Raw genomic sequence first — 21,875 nt, 5'->3', positions numbered from 1 at the left:
TAAATTTAGCAGCGCATCTGGGCAGTGTTACCAAACATGCATCAACCATAACGTCACTGTCCATCCACCTTTCCAGACTCGCTCTTACCAATACGCCTTTCATTGGCACTTTCGGAATGGTTTTTCTTTTAAATATGACGTAGTCCACAGTACAGTATACTAGATTTTAACATCCAATAGGAGGGATCCACAACGCTCCACACGGTCCCTCCCATGCATCCCCTCCCCTTTCCACGAGCAATGTGCTATACCCAAAATTTTCCATTTGCCTCTCCATGAACACAGTCCTGAAATAGTGTTTGGGGACAATGGACAGTCAAGTACAGTAGTTTTTCATTATATTAATACTTGTAAATTTATTTTTTGTCATTACTGGTTCATATTATCACTGAACTCTCTATCATTGACAAGTTTACGCAACGTAAACGTTCCTGTACATATATAAGCATGTTTTAAATGATTTGATAGAATCTGAGTGTGTTATGATTTATATTGTAATTGAAGTGTGTTTGACAGACTGAAAAGTTTTTGTTATATTTACTAAATTGACATTGACAATTGTGGCTTCATTTTTAACAAACAATGCCAGTTATACACAGCATGACCATACACTTTTGCTTATCATTGCCCCCAGTTCTTATCAGTATGCTGGATTTTCCCTTCCTGTTCACATTGCTGTTGAGTGCCATTTCAAAATAGACTGGTGTTTTACCTGTGTTACAAATTTGTGATAGTATATATGAAAGTTCTTGGAAAAAATTTATTACTTAGCGATGAAAATTAAGTATCTTTTCTTTGTAGTCACCTGGAAGACTTTGAGCAATCCTAGTTCTTCTCCAGAAGCCTACTCCATTGCAAATTAAAAAATCTTGTCAGCCAACTCTGGCTGGCTCTGAAGCCTATGATGCCTGGTTGCTTGGCTGTAGCTAAAACTTTGTTAGCACATTTCACTCTTAACTGCATTTCCAATGGAGTATTTAGGAGTTATAATTAGTAGTAACGGCACGTGGGAAAATCAGATTAGAAGAGCCAGATATAAAGGGAGGGGAGCACTGGCAGTAGTGGGAATATTAGAAAATAAATTTCCGGATATAAAGTACAAAATACAGAGATTGGTGTTCCAATCAATGGTCAAAGGAAAAATGTTATATGGGGTAGAAATATGGGGATTAGAAGAAAATAGAAAAGAACTAAACCAGGTGGTGGCGAAATTTAGTAAGATTATTATGGGAGTCCCAAACTGTACTGCAAATGTGGGGGCTAGATTAGTATGTAAAGAATCGATAGACACTACTATAGCCAAGAGGGTGATGAAGTATTGGATGAGATTGGAAGAAGGGAAGGGAGGGGATTTAGTACAAGACACATATAGGTTCCAGAAAAATATGGAGAACGAGAGGTATTGGGTAAATAAGTGCAAAAATAAATTACGAAAACTGGGGTTAGGAGATATAGGATATGAGAGGTGGAGAGAGAAGAAAGAATGGGTATGGAGAAGGGTTATAAGGAGAGTTGCCGATATAGAGAGACAGAATTTAATAATGGAATGTAGAGAAAGAGCCTCACTATCAGTATTTAATAAATTGTTAGAAATCATGAACCCGAAAATCGAAGCGGAGGACCGGAAGGGCAAGAGAGGTCTATACTGGTGGATTTTTGGAACTCCTACAAACAGAGGGTGGATAGGTACAGAAAATGCAGGTAGATGTATTCTGTGTGGAGAAAAATGGTCGGACCTACATATATTCATCGAATGTAGGGAGTTAGAAGAGTTGAAAAAGAAAGCGTTGAGTAAAAAAGAGATAGAAAAAGTAGAAAAAATTGAAAAGATGACGGTTTGGCTGGCCAGAGAATGGGGAAGAGGAACAAATATTTCGAAATATTTAAATATGGTTAGAATGAGATTTATAAAGAAATTAAGAGAATAAGGGGTAAAAGAGGGTTACAGAGGAAGGAGAGGAAGGAGGTAGACGAAACTGCTAGGTTATATAAAAATTGAAGACAATAAGAGGAGTTTGAAGTACAATCTGATTGTATGATGAAAAGAAGATTTGTATATATTTGGAGAGGATTGCATGTGTGAGAGAACGGAGGTGGTAGTTAATGTTAGAAAAAAAAAAAAAAAGAATAATAAAGCAACGAGGAATGTGAGTAAGAGGAACTGTTGGACTGTTTAGAAACGGAAATAAGCGGAAGAAAGAGAAGGAATAAGGGAAAGCCAGGTTTGATTGTTGGCAATTCGATGGTTTAAGATGTAAGTACAAAAAAAAATAAAAAATTAGAGAGTAGTTTTTAGTTTTAGTCTAAGACTCGTAGGAGCTATAGAATTGTCAACAATTACATTTGTAAACTGTGTTAGAATATGAATGATAGGGTTAGTGGACAAGAAAAGGTGTTTGGATAACATAATAGTAGATAATTTTAAACTCTGGCTTAAAAATTTTAATAAGTAATGAGTGGTCGTGAGGAAGAGGAACTGTTGGACTGTTTAGAGATGGAAAGGATTGATAAGTGATGTGAGGAAACAAGGAAAAGACAGATTTGATTTGTGGCAATTCCGTGGTTTAATATCTAAGTTAAACTATTTAAAAAAAAATGCAATTAGGAAGTAGCTTTAGTCTAAGAGACGCAAGAATAAGAAAGAAAAGCGATGAGCAAGGAACTGGAAATTGTCAACAAGTGCGTTTGTATATAGTGTATAAATATTAACTATACGGTATAGTGGAAAGTAGATAGTAGTTAGCGAATAAGTATTATAAGAGAGATGGACAGAGGCAAGGAAGAGTAAGAGGGGAAGATTGGGGATGGAAGGGGAGAGGGGTATAAGAGACAGACGGGTGGGATGGTACAGTCCCATCCCTAGGTGAAAGAGGAAACATGTCCGCTCACAGAATAACAAGTGAATCAAGATGGTGGCAGTAAGACGACACGATTATAGGCGGAGCAGTAGATAAATGCGTGACGGATCGTACGATGGACCGGAAACCGCCTCTACGATTCGCCACGTAAGATGAGGAGAGAAGTACGAGTTATAGGTGGGGGTAATATCTAACCCGGGAGGAGTGGCTGATAGCGGTACTGGGTGGGATGGCTCTCTCCTCACAGGGAATGCCGCATGCAGCTGAGGTTTTTTTTTTTTTTTTTTTTAAATGTTTAGTTAGCTGTAGAGAGTAGATAGGGGATGCCCTTACATGCGGAGGAGTTCCTCGCATACCAGAGGCATCTCAGTAGTTTTAGACAAGTTGGTGCAGTGTTAGGCTGGATTCCGCCGACATTGACACCACTAAATAAGTAGAGTAGATAGTAATTGTATTGTTTGGTTTATATTATTTTGTGCGTTTTTTTTTTTGTTTTGTTTTTTGTTTTTGGGTTCTTAGTTAATAGTTTTAGTGTAGATAGTTAGAGCTTTATATTATATATAATAGTATGTTAGTTTATATTGTTTTGTTTGGTTTTTTGGGTTCATGTGTATTTTATGCTCTTTATTGTCTGTAACCGATGGTGCAAACTAGGGTGGCAATAAAGAGTTATCTATCTATCTAACTGCATTTCCATATTATATCTTACATAGATTATAATTTTCATTGCTACATAATAAATTTGCATTAAAGTTAAAACCTTTTTATTTTATAACCACCTATTCAATACAAAGATAATGCACTCAATTATTTATAAAATATTCATGAGGTACATTGGTTAATAGGACATGTTTCGTTCGTCTTTGCGAACATCATCAGCTATAAATAACAAAGCCTAAGGTCAGGGCCCTGAGTTTATTTAAATGGTTAAAAATGTCGTTATATTAAAAGAATGGTAAAATTGTGATAAAAGTAGTTGTATAGTATTAAAATTAGACTGTAACATAGTATAACGATTAGCATCAAGAATTTTTCATAAAGTACAATGAATATTGATAATCTGAAAAGTAAAACAATCATAAGGGTTATTAAATTAGGAAAGATGTAATAGTAGACATTAAAAAGACTTCGATGTTTGAAGCGTGGATTAATTGTAGAGTTGTTGGGTATAAACTTGAAGTTTGAAATCTGCTGTGATAGAAAGGGAGTGTCCGCTGATGTTAGCTGCGTGAGGAGCCATATTAATGTACCTTATAACTTATGAATGAATCTTGCATAGGATCGACAGTCGTAATTACTACAGTAGATGATATTAGTATTCCTACTTGCACCAAAATCACAATCTCACCTCTCTGAATGTGAGACATTGTATTAAGAAAGAACTAAGCATTCCAGAGTCATATCTCTCCTATAAACACAATCAGAATTTGTTAGATGTGAGTACCCAACCTCAGCAGTAAGAAGATAATTTTTGTATGCCAGAATGGTGAAGTTGATTCATGAAGTTCTCTCTCTCTCTCTCTCTCTCTCTCTCTCTCTCTCTCTCTCAATTCAGATACGATAGTCATCATTGTATTGTTCTAGTTACCTGTATCTGGTGCCATTTTTTGTATTCTAAATGTTCTCATTTTATCACTATCGCTGTGGAAGACAACAGAACTCATGCCAGGACTTTTACATGTCCATAATGGCGAAGATGATAAAATCGCTTTGCTGAAAGCATATTTCTCTGTAAAGTGTACAGAAATCATAGTTGTCAGAGGTTCGTTGCTTTTTTTCTTTTTTTCTTTTTTCTTGTAAAGGGGAGATAACAACCTACTGCATATGTGAAGCTAGTTTCAGCTATTGAACTGTTTTAATTTTCTCTGTCCCTGTGAAAGAGTGATGAACATAGATATTTTATGTATATAATAAATATAGATTAATGCCCTTTTTGTTTTAAAGCATATAGGACTACTGAAACTTCAAGTGGTCTGTGAACAAACAAACCCAACCTACAATGTAGCTATGTACTTAGTTACACTAGTTCAGATATAGTTAAACAGAAGAAACAAGCATGGAAACGATGGCTGAGAAACAGAACAACAGAATGCAAAACAGAATACAGGCACTGCAAGGAGGATTGCTCCAAGGTGGTTCAAGAAGAGAAAGAGAAATGCTGGCAAAAATTCACTGAATCTCTACAGGAAGATACAACCGGAAACAAAAATATCTTATTCCAGTGGGTAAAAAAGAAGAAAAACCCAGGTGAAGGTGCTAACTTCATTAAAAATGAAGAGGAGGAAGTGTCTGGCCAGTTAATCTGCTATGGTAACGGAGTAAATCATACAGCCAGTGTCTCCGCACCAAGTGTTGGGCGGCAGTAAATAGGCTGACCCACTATAAGGACCAAAGAGCTAAGGGTGGAGGAGTCCTTATAGGAGGGAAATGGGCCCTCAGTGGAGGAAATGCCACTGAAACCCCATATCAGCTGTAGTGTCTGTACTCCAGAGGAGCGGCTACAAAAGGCGTCTGTTCTCCATGTTAGGAGCGGCCTACAAGTTTAGGATAGCAGTAGCTCTAAAATGCCTTTGGGAGTGGCGTACCCATCATAATAAAAGTCTATATGATAAGTGTACTGAAGCCTCGGAAAATGCTAGGGCATTCCTCACAAGCGATGTGCAATTCTTGTGATGCTGGGAGAAATGTGAGAAATGGACGACCAGCAACCAAATACATCAAGATAGCGACTATCAATGTAGTGACACTTAACAGGGAAAGTGGAAGAATGTAGATTTTATGGTTGACAAAGTTATAGCATTGCTGGAAATCATTGAGACCAAATGGAAAGTGAAAGGTGAGAGGAAACTAAAGAAATGATACACCTTATACTATAGTGGAGGAAGAGAAGTAAAAAATGGTGCAGTCTCATAGTTAGAAAAGACCTGAAGGAATACATAGAATTGGTGGAAAACATAAATGACAGGTTGATTAAGGTCAGATTGAGACTTGAAACTGGTGTTACAGATATAATTCAAGGTTATGCCCCACAAACAGGAAACACAGATATGGATCTACAGGAATGCCTTGAATATCTGGAAGGCCATATACAGGACAAACAAGTTGTGATCATAGGAGACATGAATGCCCAAGTAGATGAGGAAAGAAAAGGAGATGAAGAGATTATAGGTCCATTTGGATGTGAGAAGAGAAACAAGGCTGGAGATATTTTGGTAGACTTTTGTAGAAGAAATGAGCTGATCATTGGTAACACATGGTTTCAAAAGAAAAACAGTCAGAAGATAACAAGATATAGTTCGGATAACAAAACCAAACTCTGATAGATTACATTTTGGTCGAGAAAAGTTACCGGAAAATGTTGGAAGACGTAACAGCCCTCCAAAATGAATCTTTCAAAGGAGATCACAGAGTTGTGATAGCTAAGTTAAAGATGGGAAAAATACAAAAAATGACTGAGATTAGGCAGAGAAAGGTAAGGGTGTGGAAATTGCAGGAGAAGGAAATAAATGATGAGTTCCAGACACACATTAAAACAGGTATACCTAAGGAAGACATTCGAAGGGTCGAAGAAGAATTGGCACACTTTAAAACAGTCATGGTCGAGTCTGCAGGAAAGACCTTTGGAAGAGTATCAGGAAGGAAGAAAGATCAAGAAATGCCCTGGTGGAATGACAGGGTAAAAGATATAGTTTATTTATTCGTATCAGAAGCATACATTTTACATTGCATAATGGTACTTAACGACATACATATCAAATAGTGTTTGCCCAAAATTTTGCCAAATCACGGGCATTAGGTGTTGCAGCCATCAAGTCCTCTATTGTGCAACTTAAAGGACACTTACTACAGTTCATGAAATGGGCTGTGGTTTGGTCTTCACCACATTCGCATTGCCTGGATGTGCCAGGAAAGCCCCACTTTACCATATTGGTTCTTGATCTACCAACCCCAGTGCGAAGCCTGTTCAGCGATTTCCACGTAGACCAATGTTCCTCGTGTCCTGGGGGGAGATGTTCAATTGGTAGCATCAACTATTATATAAAGATATAGTTAAAAGGAAGAAACAAGCTTAGAAAAGATGGCTAAGAAACAGAACAACAGAATGCAAAACAGAATACAGGCACTGCAAGGAGGATTGCTCCAAGGTGGTTCAAGAAGAGAAAGAGAAATGCTGGCAAAAATTCACTGAATATCTACAAGAAGATACAACCGGAAACAAAAAATATCTTATTCCAGTGGGTAAAAAAGAAGAAAAACCCAGGTGGATGTGAACTGGAGGAAGTGATGACACAGAAGCAGGATATCTTGCAGAGTTGGGGAAAATACTTTGAACAGCTTTACGTGCATAATACCTCGGTACAAGGAGAAATCAGAGAACCAGATTTAGTGCAGATGGAAGATAAGTAAAATGAGGTGTCCAATGCAGAGATTGAGTGGGCCACTAAAAGAATGGAGTGAGGCAAGGCAGCTTGAATTGATGAGGTCACCATAGAAATGATAATAGCATCAGGAATAGTTGGTCTACAGTGGTTGTATAGACTCTTCAGAGTGTTATGGAGAGAAAAGACTGTTCCAAAAGAGTGGACGAAAGGGGTCATTATAGTCTACCAATTTTCAAGAAAGGAGACAGGAAGCACTGTGAAAATTACAGAGGAGTGACACTGATACTTCATAAGCTAAGATCCTTGAAATAATCTTGGATAGACAAATAAGAGACAGAGTAGAGGGAAAATTGGCAGAACACCAGTATGGATTCAGAAGAGGCAGGTCCACATTTGACCCAATATTTACATTGCGTCAAATGATGGAAAGGTATTGGGAATATGGAAAGGACATGGTAGTAACGTTTCTAGATATTGAAAAGGCATATGACAGTATCCCAAGGAATTTGGTATAGAAAACATTGACAGAAGCACAGATTGGGAATGAAACAATGCAGATGGTAATAGCATTGTATCGAAATTGCAAAAGCTGTGTTAGAACCAAAGTGGGTCAAACTGAATGGTTCAGAGTTAAGACAGAGAAGTGTATTGTCTCCCTTACTCTTCATTATCATTGTACCGGGCGGTACACCTCCACGCCGCTTATTTAAAATTTGCGCCAATTGAAACTCCTCTGCTGGAGGAAGTCTGAACTTGATCTACGGTATTAATTTTCAAGTTTCTCAGAAGATGTCACTACTGGGAAATGTTGTAGTTTCTGAACTGGGTCGTTTTCGACGCATTTTTGTTTCCCTATTGTAATAAGTGTGAACTTTCTCTTCTAGAGGACACTACTGAAGATCAACAATAGTGCACCCTAGTGCGAAGTGAAAGAACTATTTTTTGGAGAAATTTTTATTTCAAAAGTTTGTTTCTTGTTCAATTTCTTTCTGCTATTGTTTAAGTTGGCTGTATACCCCTTTCTTTCCCCTTGTTTTGTATTTAGCCAATCCCGAATTTTTAAAATTAATTTCTAACCAATCAGGTGTATCTTCTCCAACGGGGATATGTTGCTGTACCCTAGCCAATAAAGTGATTGTGGGTGGGTGTTTTCTTCCCTGAAACGCCTCGAACTTTCCGCGAGAGTATATAAACTGCTGATTTTGGGGTCTCTGGGCCACTTCTGTTCCATCTTTTAGTGTGTAAAGTACTTAGCAGGGGCGGGAAGCGCCTCTTTCTTCGGGCAGCAGTTCAACAATAAGGTAATGGCCGTATAATAACTTTTTTTCTTGCTAGCTCAGCAGTTTAGCTCTCGGGGCGGGTCCGAAGCGTTTCCACCATGTAACTTTCCCTAAAATGTAAAGATACCTTGTATTTATTCTATCCTTTAAGCTACATATTGGGATAGAGAGTGCTTAACCCTCTCGAGCTCCCACTCATATTGTGTTGAGGTGAACTTATTTCTCACAACCGATTCTTCCTTAATGCAATGTAAATTGTTCTTTTCTAAAGTCACCTCTGTAGTATGGGATTAGCCCTTGCATTCGTGGCCTAGAGCCAGATTAGGTTTTTAAACAAATGCATTCGGAGTGCAGTTCGCCTCCTCTCAAATTGGTATTTTAGAGGCCGTGTAATTAATCTTTTCTCATTTAATAGGCCTCAGTAGGTTGGGTATCTTACCCCTGTGTTTATGTCCTTAGAGGACAGCTTGAAAGTCAAGTTTGGTGTGGTCTTTTATAGGCCAGAACATTGAGAGCGTATTGCTCTTTTGAAATTTGATTTCTGTGTGCCTCGAGCAGGCTTTACTGTGAAATTTTGGAGCAAGTGCTCCTGGGCATGATTGGGGTCTTCTGCCCCTTTGTTGAATTCCTGTATATTGTAAAATTGGGCTAATTGTTCAAGTATTGTGGGTTTGGCTCTCGGAGCCCATCCGGTAACTCTGTAATTGTACATTCTCGAATAGTGGCCTTGCTACTCTGTACCTGCCATGCTTGTTATTTTTTTGATTTTATAAAGAAAATATAACCTTGTTAAATTTTACATGAACTCTAATTTCGTAGCTTGAGACCCGTTCACACCCACACCTTCTTTCACCTCTAACTACCACGGAATACTCCGTAACAATCATCATGGATAGAATTCTACATAATATCAAGGAGAAGATGATGGGCAAGCAGGTAAAGTCTATGCTCTTTGCTGATGACATTTTAGTTTGGGGAGATAATGAAGTACAGACACAAGTTGATTTATGGAATGAGGAGGTAAGAAATTTTGGAATGAAGATTAGTACTGCAAAAAGTAAGATTTTGATCATGACAAGAGGTAACAGAAAAAATCCAGGGGAGTGATAAAAATAGGAAATGAACCTCTTGAAGTAGTGATTTTTTTTAAATATTTGGGCAGTGTGATATTACAAGATGGAAATTTGGATGTAAAATTTATTTAAGAATACAGCAGTCTGGATGTTTCTACCAGTGTGTGAGAGATATTGTATGGAACAAAGATGTGCCAATGAAGTGCAAGAAGGTTTTATACTCATCCTATTATAAACCTATACTGACCTGTGCTTCAGCAGCCTGGACGTTAACTAAGTGGAATCAAAGTAAGATACAAGCAGCCGAAATTAGGATCTTGAGGAGCATACAGGGAAAGATAAGACGAGATAGAATATGAAATGAGGAAATAAGGAGAAACGTGGGAGTGTGTAAACTTCAAAAAGAGATTGATATAGCAAAGCTAAAATGGTTTGGACACATGATGAGAATGCCAGGAGAGAGAATACCAAAGAGAACATTCATGGATACAGAGACTGGAAAGAGGCCTAGGGGACGTCCTAGAATGAGATGGAGGTGCTCCATTGTGGGCTTTATTGCAAATAGAGGAATCAATAGCAATAAAGTACTAGAAGAGGAATGGTGGAAAGATCGAGTAAGGCTTTGGTACACTACCCTACCCAGAGAGAATCTGGAAAAGGGTATGGATGAGGAAGAAGAAGAAAGGAGGAGAAAGTGGTGACACAGAAACAGGATATATTGCAGAGGTGGGAAAAATACTTTGAACAGCTTTACAACGTGCAAAATACCTCGGTACGAGGAGAAATTGAAAAACGAGTTGTAGTGCAGATGGAAGATAAGTAAAGTGAGGTGTCCATGGCAGAGATTGGGTGGGCTACTAAAAGAATGAAATGAGGCAAGGCCACTGGAATTGACGAGGTCACCATAGCAATGATAATAGCAGCAAGAGCAGTTGGTCTACGGTTATTATATAGACCCTTCAGTGTGATATGGACAAAAGACTGTTCCAAAAGAATGGGCGAAAGGGATCATTATACCAATTTTCAAGAAAGGAGACAGGAAGCAATGTGAAAATTACAGAGGAGTGAAAATGATACCTCATACAGCTGAGATCCTTGAAAGAATCTTGGATAAACAAATAACAGATAGAGTAGAGGGAAAATTGACTGAACACCAGTATGGATTCAGAAGAGGCAGGTCCATATTTGACCCAATATTTACATTGCACCAAATGATGGAAAGGTATTGGGAATATGGAAAGGACATGGTAGTAACGTTTCTAGATATTGAAAAGGTACATGACAGTGTCCCAAGGAATTTGGTATGGAAAACATTGACAGAGGCACAGGTTGGGAATGAAACAATGCAGGTGGTAATAGCATTGTATCAAAATTGCAAAAGCTGTATTAGAACCAAAGATGGTCAAACTGAATGGTTCAGAGTTGAAAATGAAAATGAAATGGCCTATCCATATGGCTTTTAGTGCCGGGACTGTCCGAGGACATGTTCGGCTTGTCAGGTGCAGATTGTTTTTGATTTGACTCCCGTAGGCGACCTGCACATCTTGATGAGGATGAAGTGGTGAAGACAACACATACACCCAGCCCCTGTGGCAGCGAAATTAACCAATGATGGTTAAAATTCCTTACCCTGCCGGGAATCGAACCTGGGACCTCTGTGACCAAAGGCCAGCACGCTAACCATTTAGCCATTTAGCCAGATGGTTCAGAGTTGAGACGGCCTTAAGACAGGGAAGTGTATTGTCCCTCTTACTCTTCATTATCATCATGGATAGAATTCTACATAATATCAAAGAGAAGATGATGGGCGAGCAAGTAAAGTCTATACTCTTTGCTGATGACATTATAGTTTGGGGAGATAATGAAGAGGAAGAACAGACACAAGTTGATTTATGGAATAAGGAGATAAGAAATTTTGGAATGAAGATTGGTACTGCGGAAAGCAAGACTTTGATCAACCCCCTGTGGGTGGGGGACGCAGACGAAGAATTCACCCATGGTATCCTCTGCCTGTTGTAAGAAGCGACTAAAAGGGGCGACCAAGGGATGATCAAATTAGAACCATGAAACTACTTGTGATTAGTACCACCACGCGGAGAACACCATGGATCGCTTTTACTTGCGCGTAGTACCACTATGTTGGGTACGAAATAGGTTTGTGATTAGTAGCAAACGAGGGCTCGACAGCTTTTACAGTACCTGTAATTAGTAGCACTATATGAGCAACTACATGGGATGAGGGAACCCATGGTTCTGGCTTGCATATGATTAGTACCCACTATATGAGGAACACCATGGGATACTACGAGTCCCTGTGGTTAGTACCCTTATGTGATGAACACCATAGGTTCGCGTTGCCTGCAAATGGCGCCGCAATGTGCGAAACAGTGTAGGTCTGTAATACATGTGCGAATTTCATTACCTGTGAGTAGTACCATAATGTATGAATTACCAGAAGTCTTCGCTACACTTCAATAGTACCGCAACATGACAAATACCATGGTTCTACTTTCCTAGCGTTAAGTACCATTGTGAGGGGTCGCCGACTTGGATTTTGTACCCCTTTTGACTACAGGTATCATCAATTCACTATTGTGCTACAGAAGCAGTCCCTTGGTCCGTAATACTATTGTTGTATGCCAGCTTCTGTGCATGTGAGGCACTGCGGGTCGGTTCCACTGATCGTTTTAAATTCATATCCATCCATTTATTCTTCGTCCTCACACTTTGAATTGTGGTCAGTGGATGTTTTTGGGCTTTTAATTTGTCATTTCATTTAGTCTCATTTCGTACCATTAGGGGCTGATGACCTAGATGTTAGGCCCCTTTAAACAACAAGCATCATCATCATCATCAGAATCATCAGACTTTGATCATGACAAGAGGTAACAGAAAAAATCCAGGGGAGTGATAAAAATAGGAAATGAACCTCTTGAAGTAGTGAAAATTTTTTAATATTTGGGCAGCGTGATATCACAAGATGGAAATTTGGATGGAGAAATTGATTTAAGAATATAGCAGTGTGCAAGTTTCTACCAGTGTGTGAGAGACATTGTATGGAACAAAGATGTACCAATGAAGTGCAAGAAGGTTTTATACTCGTCCTATTATAAATCTATACTGACCTATGCTTCAGCAGCCTGGACGTTGACTATGCGGAACCAAGGTAAGATACAAGCAGCTGAAATGAGGTTCTTGAGGAGCATACAGGGAAAGACAAGACAGGATAGAATACAAAGTGAGGAAATAAGGAGAAGCGTGCAAGTGTATAAACTTCAAGAAGAGATTGATATAGCTAAGATAAAATGGTTTGGACACATGATGAGAATGCCAGGAGAGAGAATACCAAAGAGAACATTCATGGATACAGAGACTGCAAAGAGGCCTAGGGGACAGCCTGGAATGACATGGAGGAGCTCTGTTATGGACTGTGTTGCAAACAGAGGAGTCAACAGCAATAAAGTACTAGATCAGGCATGGTGGAAATATTGAGTAAGGTGGAGGGCTTTGGTACACTACCCTACCCAGAGACAACAAGAAGAAGAAGAAGAAGGAGAAGAAGATGAAGATGATGTTGTTCAGGAACACATTGGGCAAACGGTCTCTCGCATCAGGAACTCTGCTGTAAGGGATAAATATTAATAGCATTGGCATGATGGTCAATGTTGATGTTTTGTTCTTTATCAATGAACTGCTCAAAACTTCAGTTTCTCATTCAGCTAAAATTTTCCCACTACATACCACAGCTCTCTTCAGCCATCGCTTATGGGCCACATACTTCCAAGCAGATTGCATGTGTTTCAAACAAACTGATGGGGTTGCCATGGAGAGCGCCTTAAGTTTGGTTGTCACCAGTTTTTACATGGAAAAGTTTAAGTAGTCCATACTGGAGATGGCAATATGTAAGCCATACTTTTGTTCTGTGACCGTGCAGTGAAGAAAAGCTGCCAGGGTTTCTCCAGCTTCTCATCAGCATCCTCATAATTATCTAGTTTGCAGTGGAGGGAGAACTCCCTTTGCTGCACGTGCTTGTGAAGAGAGAAAGCCAACATCTAGCCTGTGCAATATACAGAAAACCAACACCCATACAGTCCGCTAAAAATTTCCTAACCAAAAATTGGGAGATCATACTTTTGTACGGTTATATTTCATGGACACAATCAAATGTCAGTATTGTCCTTCTTGATATCATTGACCACAACTACCCTGTTTTAGAACATGCTTATTTGAAATATTACCTTCCATTTGAGTTTGATGTTCTGGCTATAAGTAGTGCTATATAAAGATGTGATTATGTTCACAAATAACTTACGGGTAAGCTTTCTAGACTGCACATGAATATTCAAGTAAACAACACTGATACACTTCTTTTAAGGGAAGCCTCTGTTGCTCAGGCGGCAGCGCTCTGGCCTCTCACCACAGGGTTCCGTGGTTCAAATCCTGGTCACTCCATGTGAGATTTGCACTAGACAAAGTGGAGGTGGGACAGGTTTTTCTCTGGGTACTCCAGTTTTCCCTGTCATGTTTCATTCCAGCAACACTCTCCAATATCATTTTCATTTCATCTATCAGTCATTAATCATTGCCCCAGAGGAACACGACAGGCTTTGGCAGTCGGCACAATTCCTGTCCTCGTTGCTAGGTGGGGGCTTCATTCAGTCCATTCCTGACCCGGTCGAATGACTGGAAACAGGCTGTGGATTTTTCTTTTCTTTTAAGGGTGATGCAAAACTTAAAAAACTTAAAATAATAATAATAATAATAATAATAATATGTACAATCAGTGTCACATTGATAACAGTTTTTGTGTTTTATATGGTGTTTCCAAGGACTGAGATTAGTTCCCACAATGAAATTCACTAAGGTACATTATTATGGTGGTGATTTTTGTTTCAAAGAACAAAGTAATTGCATAATCAACCCTTTACAATATTCTGTGTAGTTAATGTGGAAGGAGGCTGAGAGGAAAGCTGCATTCAGGATTTTTAATGTATAGTCATATGACCTCAATTATCATGTGAGAGCATATTTTTTATTTGACACCATTTAGGGTGCTTGCCTGTCAATTTCAATGTTATGTTGTACTCTACCAGATGACAGGGGAAAAAAGATCTGTGTTAGATGATCTATGGCTGAGTTTTAATTAATTTTATTGGGTAAACAGCAAATATTCATTAGAGATCTCTTAAATGTTGACATCATATGACACAAAATACTGAACGGACTTCTTTGTACCCTTTAAAAATTTGACTACCTCTGCTAGATTTGAACCTGTGATCTTGGGATCCGAGACGACACACTACCACTAATCTACTGGCTATTGCTTTGGTTTGAACATCCAATCTGTAGTTCAGGATATTCTTCTAATGAGTCATACTGGTGTCTATAGCATAGATGAGAATATTCCAATTTGGAACTAAGGATGTGCACAATTTTATGTTAATTAAAGCTATGATTAAAAAATGACTGTTTCATTTTAATTGAATCTGATATGCCAGTGAGCATACGTAACGAAAAATTATTTCTTGTTATTTTTATTTTTGCTTTCCAGGAATGGTCTGCTGAGGGCTATCAGTTATGGATGGTAAATAGACAACTTGACCATGATCCTGGAGGGTCAGTTGATTCAGAGCTCAAGCATACAGTTATTCAGTTGGATTTTGTGAAGAGTGCTCTTACCGTGAATCCCTGTATGGTAAGACACATTGAAAATATTTTTCATTCTAGGATATAGAAGGGATACCAGTGTTTTAAGAGTGTGATATGGAGTCAGGTGTGATACCTGAGTGACGTAGTTACTGTCTTCTCACCTAGGTGGACGTCCGACTCATTGGCTGAATGGTTAGCGTACTGGCCTTCGGTTCAGAGGGTCCTGGGTTCGATTCCTGGCTGGGTCGGGGATTTTAACCTTCATTGGTTAATTCCAGTGGCCCGGGGGCTGGGTGTTTGTGCTGTCCCCAACATCCCTGCAACTCACACACCACACATAAGACTATCCTCCACCACAATAACACGCAGTTACCTACACATGGCAGATGCCGCCCACCCTCATCGGAGGGTATGTCTTACAAGGGCTGCACTTGACTAGAAATAGCCACACGTAATTATTATTATACCTAGGTGGACGCAGTTCATCAATCAATCGATCAATCAATCAATCAATCAATAAATCAATCAATCAGTCCAATCAATCAATCAATCACTACTGATGTGCAATGAGGGCAGTCACCTAGGTGGCAGATTCCCTATCTATTGTTTTCCTAGCCTTTTCTTAAATGATTTCAAAGAAATTGGACATTTATTGAACATCTCACTTGGTAAGTTATTCCAATCCCTAACTCCCCTTCCTATAAATGAATATTTGCCCCAATTTGTCCTCTTGTGCGGCGTTATAAATCTAAATACGCTTGTTATGTCATATATTTTGGATAATCTACTGTCTATGCAACATGTATTTTAATTGTGTCTCTCATCAGCACTTGTAATTTTGGTGAATTATCTCATTCCACTATGGACCTCGTCTTCACGGCCTAGTTATTGTACGGAGCTGTGATATGCCAGGATTAGATGAGACTGGAATTCTATTATATTTGAAGTATTGGATTAATAAAAACTTCGTATCTCGTGGACCCTGATAATATCTGCCTTAGCACCTTGGACGCCTGGACTACTTGTCATCTACTCTGTCTATACAAGGAGAAGTGAACCTTTCATCACATAGTTACACTGTGTGTTATTATTTCTAAAAGTATAATTGCACTTCGGTCAGCTACATGCACTCTGATGCCATCTATGAGACTACAGTTGGTATTACAGTGGGTGGTGCATTTTGCGCGTGAAGCTTTGGAGTGAAGACACTGTCGTGAACATGGCTAACGTTCCCGCTGCAAAAACTATGCAGTCGCAGACTGGTATAGGGTGATAACCTTAAAGAAACCTTCCCAACTGGGGAATTATGTTTTGAACGTGCAGTTTGTATAATAGTTTTTGGTGTATATAAGTAAATATGTAGCAGGTAGGGACCCTCTTCGGAGGCAGCCCTACCCAGGGACTGGTATGGGTCCCAGCTCAGGGTTACGAGTGAAGACCTCAACGGTATCTACGGCGAAGAAGGTGGACTTCGGTACGGCGGAGATGGCGGAAGGGGCATACCCGTAGCGTCTGTACTCCAGAGGAGCGGCTACGAAAGGCGTCTGTCTCCATGTTAGGGGCGGCCTAATTTTGAACCTGGCAGTAGGTATAAAATGCCTTTGGGTGTGGCGAGCCCATCGTAACAATAGCCTATATGGACAAAGCAGATATGGTGCCTCGGAAAAGGTTAGGGCGTCCCCTGCTAAAAGCGACGCGCAGCTCTTCAGGTGCTGGGTGAACTGTGAAAAATGGGCAACCAGCACCAAACTACATCAAAATTGCAACAGTTAATGTACTGACACTGACGTGAAAGACAGAAGAACTGGTTGACTTCATGATAGAAAAAGATATAGCCATACTTGGACTGTGCGAGACCAAGAAGAGGGGTACAGGGGAGATCCCTCTGAGAGAAGGATACAGGCTGTATTACAGCGGAGGACCTGAAGCAAAAAATGGAGTGGCCATCATACTTAGAAGAGAAATCCAAGAATATCTGGAATATACAAAGTACGTCAGTGATAGGATGATGATGATGATGAGACTCCAGTTTGAAAATGGCGTGAAAGATCTATTTCAGTTATATGCCCCACAAACTGGTTGCATAGATGAACATCTAGAGGACTTCTTAGAGGAAGGGGAGAGACAGATAGAAGATAAGGAAGTACTATTGATGGGAGATCTAAATGCACAAGTTGGAATGAAAAGACAAGGAAAGGAAGATGTTGTAGGGCCCTTTGGATATGGAAATGTAAATCCAGAAGGTGAGTTGTTGGTGGATTTTTGCATGAGGAATCAAATGATTGTTGGAAACACCTGGTTTAGGAAGAAGAACAGTCAGAAGATTACAAGGTATGGCTGGGGAGACAGACGAACAAAGACCATGATTGATTATATAATCATAGAGAAAGAACACCGGAAGAACCTTGTAGATGTAACAGCCATGCCTGAAGAAGCCTTTGGTGGAGATCATAGAGTTGTGATAGGAAAATTGAAAGTTGGAAAGATTGAAAAACTCCAATTAAGAAGAGAGAAAAGAATTAAAGTATGGAAGTTGAAGGAGAAAAGCATACAAGAAGAATTTCAAAGGGAAATAATACCCTTGGTACCCAGGACAGAGGTGGGGAATGTTGAAGAGGAATGGAAAAGATTTAAGGAAGCACTGGTTGGATGTGCAGAAAAGGTGTGTGGTAGAACATCAGGAAATGTGAAAGACAAAGAAACACACTGGTGGAATGATAGGGTAAAGATTAAAGTGAAGGAAAAGAAAATTTCATGGAAAGCATGGAAAACATCTAAGAATGAAGAAAGTAGAAGAAAATATGTGGAGGCAAAGAATTTGGCCAAGAAAGTAGTGGAGGAAGAAAAGAGGAAAAGCTGGGCCTTATTCACACAGACATTGAGAGATGATACGCAGGGCAGCAAGAAATTACTGTATGGTATCTTAAGAAACAAAAAGAGAGATCAAGTAAACACCAGATTTGTGAAGGATGAAGGTGGCATAATTTTAACAAAGCCAGAAGAAATAAGAAATAGATGGGGAGAGTAATTTCAGAAGCTGCTGAACATAAGAACGGATGACAGTCATTCAATGGACGACCAGGAAAGGCAATTAGTTGACGAAGAAATGGATAAAGAAATTACAATGAATGAAATTGAAATGGCAGTAAGAAAGATAAAGAATGGAAAAACTGCTGGAATAGATGAAATTTCAGTGGAGATGATAAAGGCAGCTGGAGCTGTAGGCCTGCAGTGGACATATCGGGTTCTCAGGAATGTCTGGGAGAATAAGGAGGTCCCTGAGGATTGGCAAAAAGGAATAATCATCCCAATTTTCAAGAAAGGTGATAAGAAAGTTTTGAAGAACTACAGGGGAATTACTCTAATATCCCATGTTGCTAAGATAATGGAAAGGATACTGGAAAGTAGAATAAGGTTGAGGGTTGAGAAGCAGATACAGGAAAATCAGTTTGGTTTCAGAAGTGGAAGGTCAACAATAGAACCCATTTTCATTATGAGACAACTAATGGAAAAGCATTGGGAGTACGGGAATGATATGGTGATGACATTCATTGATATTGAAAAGGCATATGACAGTGTCCCTAGGACGAAAGTTTGGGACAGTCTGGTGCAAAAAGGAATTGGACAGGGATTAATAAAAATGATCATGGCATTGTATAAGGAATGTTGTAGTTGCGTGCAAACACAAGTTGGCAGGACAAGTTGGTTCAAAATAACTAGTGGGCTGAGACAGGGAAGTGTTATATCACCAATCCTGTTTACAATAGTAATGGATGACATCATGAGAACAGCAAAAGCAGCATATGGAGGAAGAGAAATGAACATGATGTTATTTGCAGATGATATTGTGATTTGGGGAGAAGACGACAGGAAGGTTCAAGAACAGTTGAATGTGGTGAATGGGAAGATTGAAGAATGTGGATTGAAAATAAGTGTAGAAAAGAGTAAAACTCTTGTTATGACTAGAGGGGAGAAAGAAGGGAAAGGTCAGATTAGACTTGCAGACAAGCCCCTGGAAGTAGTGGAAACGTTTAAATACCTGGGGAGTGAATTAATGGAGAATGCTCGACTGGATGCTGAGATTAGTAAAAGGATTCAAGCTGGAAGTTGTTTCTATCATAGTGTAAGAAATATGTTATGGGACAAAGATGTGCCAATGGAAGCAAAGGATACTATGTACAAGATGTATTACGTCCCCATAACAACTTACGGAGCAGAAACTTGGACAATGACAAAGAAGGATGAGAGTCGAATACAGGCAGCCGAAATGAAATTCTTGAGGAGTATGATACAGAAGAGTAGAAGAGACAAAATAAGGAATGAGAAAATCCGGGAAGAAATTGGAGTGGAAAAAATGAATGATAGAATAGAGAAGAGCCGACTAAGATGGTTTGGGCACATAAAGCGAATGAGCGACGATAGAATGCCAAAAAAGGTGATGGAAATGCAAATCCAAGGAAGGAGAGGCCGTGGACGACCACGATTGAGATGGAAGGATACCATCCAACGCAGCATTATAGAAAGAAACCTGGACTGGGACACAGTGTTGGAGGAGGAGTGGTGGAACGACCGAAGAAAGTGGAGAGGAACCATATTTGCCCCTACCCGGCTACAGCTGGATAAAGGGAAATGATGATGATGATGATGATGATGATGATAAGTAAATATGTAGCTAAGTAGGTAGTTTTATTTGGTACTTGTGAAGTGGTAGTGTTAGGTCAAATACGAGGTGAGTTATCTTGGCATAAGGCCTACTTGTAAATATGTTTAATGTATTATTTCTATTAAAATTATTTTATTGCGTATGTATTATATTCAGTTTGGAGTGTTATATGAACGTGATTGATGTCTAAGTTTGGTGATGATGTGTTCTGCTACAAGTGTGCGTGTGGTATGTAACGGATGGCCATTATTGTGCTGAGATAATATTTGAAATTTTCCGTTTCCTTGTTGTTTAAAATTGTCGTTCTCTTCGCCCGGGCTTATTTTTTGGTGTATTTGCTGGTGATTTTCTATGCCATGCCCTTCTGCATGTGCCGTTTTTTCTTGAAATTTGGTATATTTTTATCTCTTCTATTGTGATGTATTGTGGGTTCTTATTCATGTTCGTGGTTACTCTCTTGGGTGTGATTCGTGCTTCTTGACGCGTGTTTTGGCTTTCGAGTGCCCGTAATTGACCTAACACTACACTTACACTTGTCTCTAATTTTTTAAAAATTTTCATTATCATCATTATTATTATTATTATTATTATTATTATTATTATTGTTAATTTAAAATTTGTTTTTCTCTCTCTCTGTATATTAATTTAGGCCTAGTGAGTTTATTTTCACCCCTATTGCGGGCTTTTAATGAGATCCTTGTTCTAATTATTTTAGTAATCCCGTATTTACCTTAACGTTTGTCAAGCGAAAGATAATGTAGCCTGGTCCTTATCTTATCGCTTCTGATTGGTATTATTGTGTTATCTGCTCTGGTCTGACGGTTACGTAACTTATTATTGTCATTATTGGGGATAGTGTGAATTGTCGCCGGTGCGATAAGTGCATCTTGTGGGTTGCTCTGTGATTATTATTATGACTGTTTCTTTCTGGAACTGCAAATTTTTTTGGGGGGCTCACGGTGACGTGATGTGAACTGGTTCTTTCCTGTAAATTATGTGTCGGTATATTTATTTATTGCCTCTCCTTAACACGACGTTGCGGTCTTAAATTTTGGTTTTATTTAGGTCATCTTTTTTTTTTTTTTTTCTGAGCATGTCTCCTGAGGGGACATTATGTCTGTATTTGCTGTGTTCTGTGTTTATTGTGATACGTCGGGTTCCCTCATTTACATGTGGGTTGGTGGGATCTTATTTTTCCACTGGGGTGCTGTCGAAAGCTCACGATTTTCATTTTAATGGCTTCCCCTTTCTGTATTAAGTTTTAAATTAATTTAATATTAACATTTTTCGGACATGTGTCTATCAGTAATAACTATTTAATTAAACTGATGCATCAGTACATATGTATATATATTTCTTGGTAACAGAAAAGTACTATTTATTAGAGATACCATTTAATTTACATTTATTTAATTTTTTTAATGAATTCTCATCTTACCTCTTAATATTGTGTTGGTTTTCTCTTGCCATTTTATTATGATTCCTCTGAGGTATTTAATTTTCTGTAAAATTGATGTATAGTGGTAACCATTATTTATTAATTATATTTTTATTTTAAAATTTTATGAAAATTTTGGGTGTCATTTTGATGTTGCTTATCCGGTAGTCCCTTGATCCACTCCTCTCTCGTTCCTTTTTGGGTTGGTTCCAGTACTCTTCCTTGCTTGTTGTGATTTTATGCTGATTTGTTATGTACTCCTTTAATATTTATCTTGTGAACGCACATCCCTATGACACTAAATATTCATTCTATTATTTTTAAGGGGCGTTGCACTTGAATTCCAACTTTATCTTCATATCATAATCTTTCCTACTTTTAAAGACACCACTCAAACTTATTTGTTTACTAATGTCATTCCACACCATCTCTCCACTAACAGCTCGGAACATACCGCTTAAAAGAAATAACAAAGGTATATTTAATGTTCCACCTTTTTAATACAACACACAGTTCTGTGGTTACATTTATA

The 21,875-nt window shown here is 38.8% G+C and overlaps 1 protein-coding gene across 1 annotated transcript in view; it reads left to right on the top strand.

Annotated features, from left to right (window-relative positions):
• The window catches only part of Rich (Guanine nucleotide exchange factor subunit Rich), a 629,630-nt gene that overhangs the window by 222,711 nt on the left and 385,044 nt on the right, over positions 1-21,875 (top strand). The window contains exon 8 of the mRNA XM_067145638.2: positions 15,145-15,288. Within this exon, the coding sequence (XP_067001739.2) occupies positions 15,145-15,288 (144 nt within the window). The remainder of the gene's footprint in view (positions 1-15,144; positions 15,289-21,875) is intronic.

Source organism: Anabrus simplex, chromosome 4 (assembly GCF_040414725.1).
Source record: "Anabrus simplex isolate iqAnaSimp1 chromosome 4, ASM4041472v1, whole genome shotgun sequence".
Taxonomy (NCBI): domain Eukaryota; kingdom Metazoa; phylum Arthropoda; class Insecta; order Orthoptera; family Tettigoniidae; genus Anabrus; species Anabrus simplex.
Note: the sequence above shows the minus strand (reverse complement) of the source record. Positions and strands in the feature narration are given on the sequence as shown.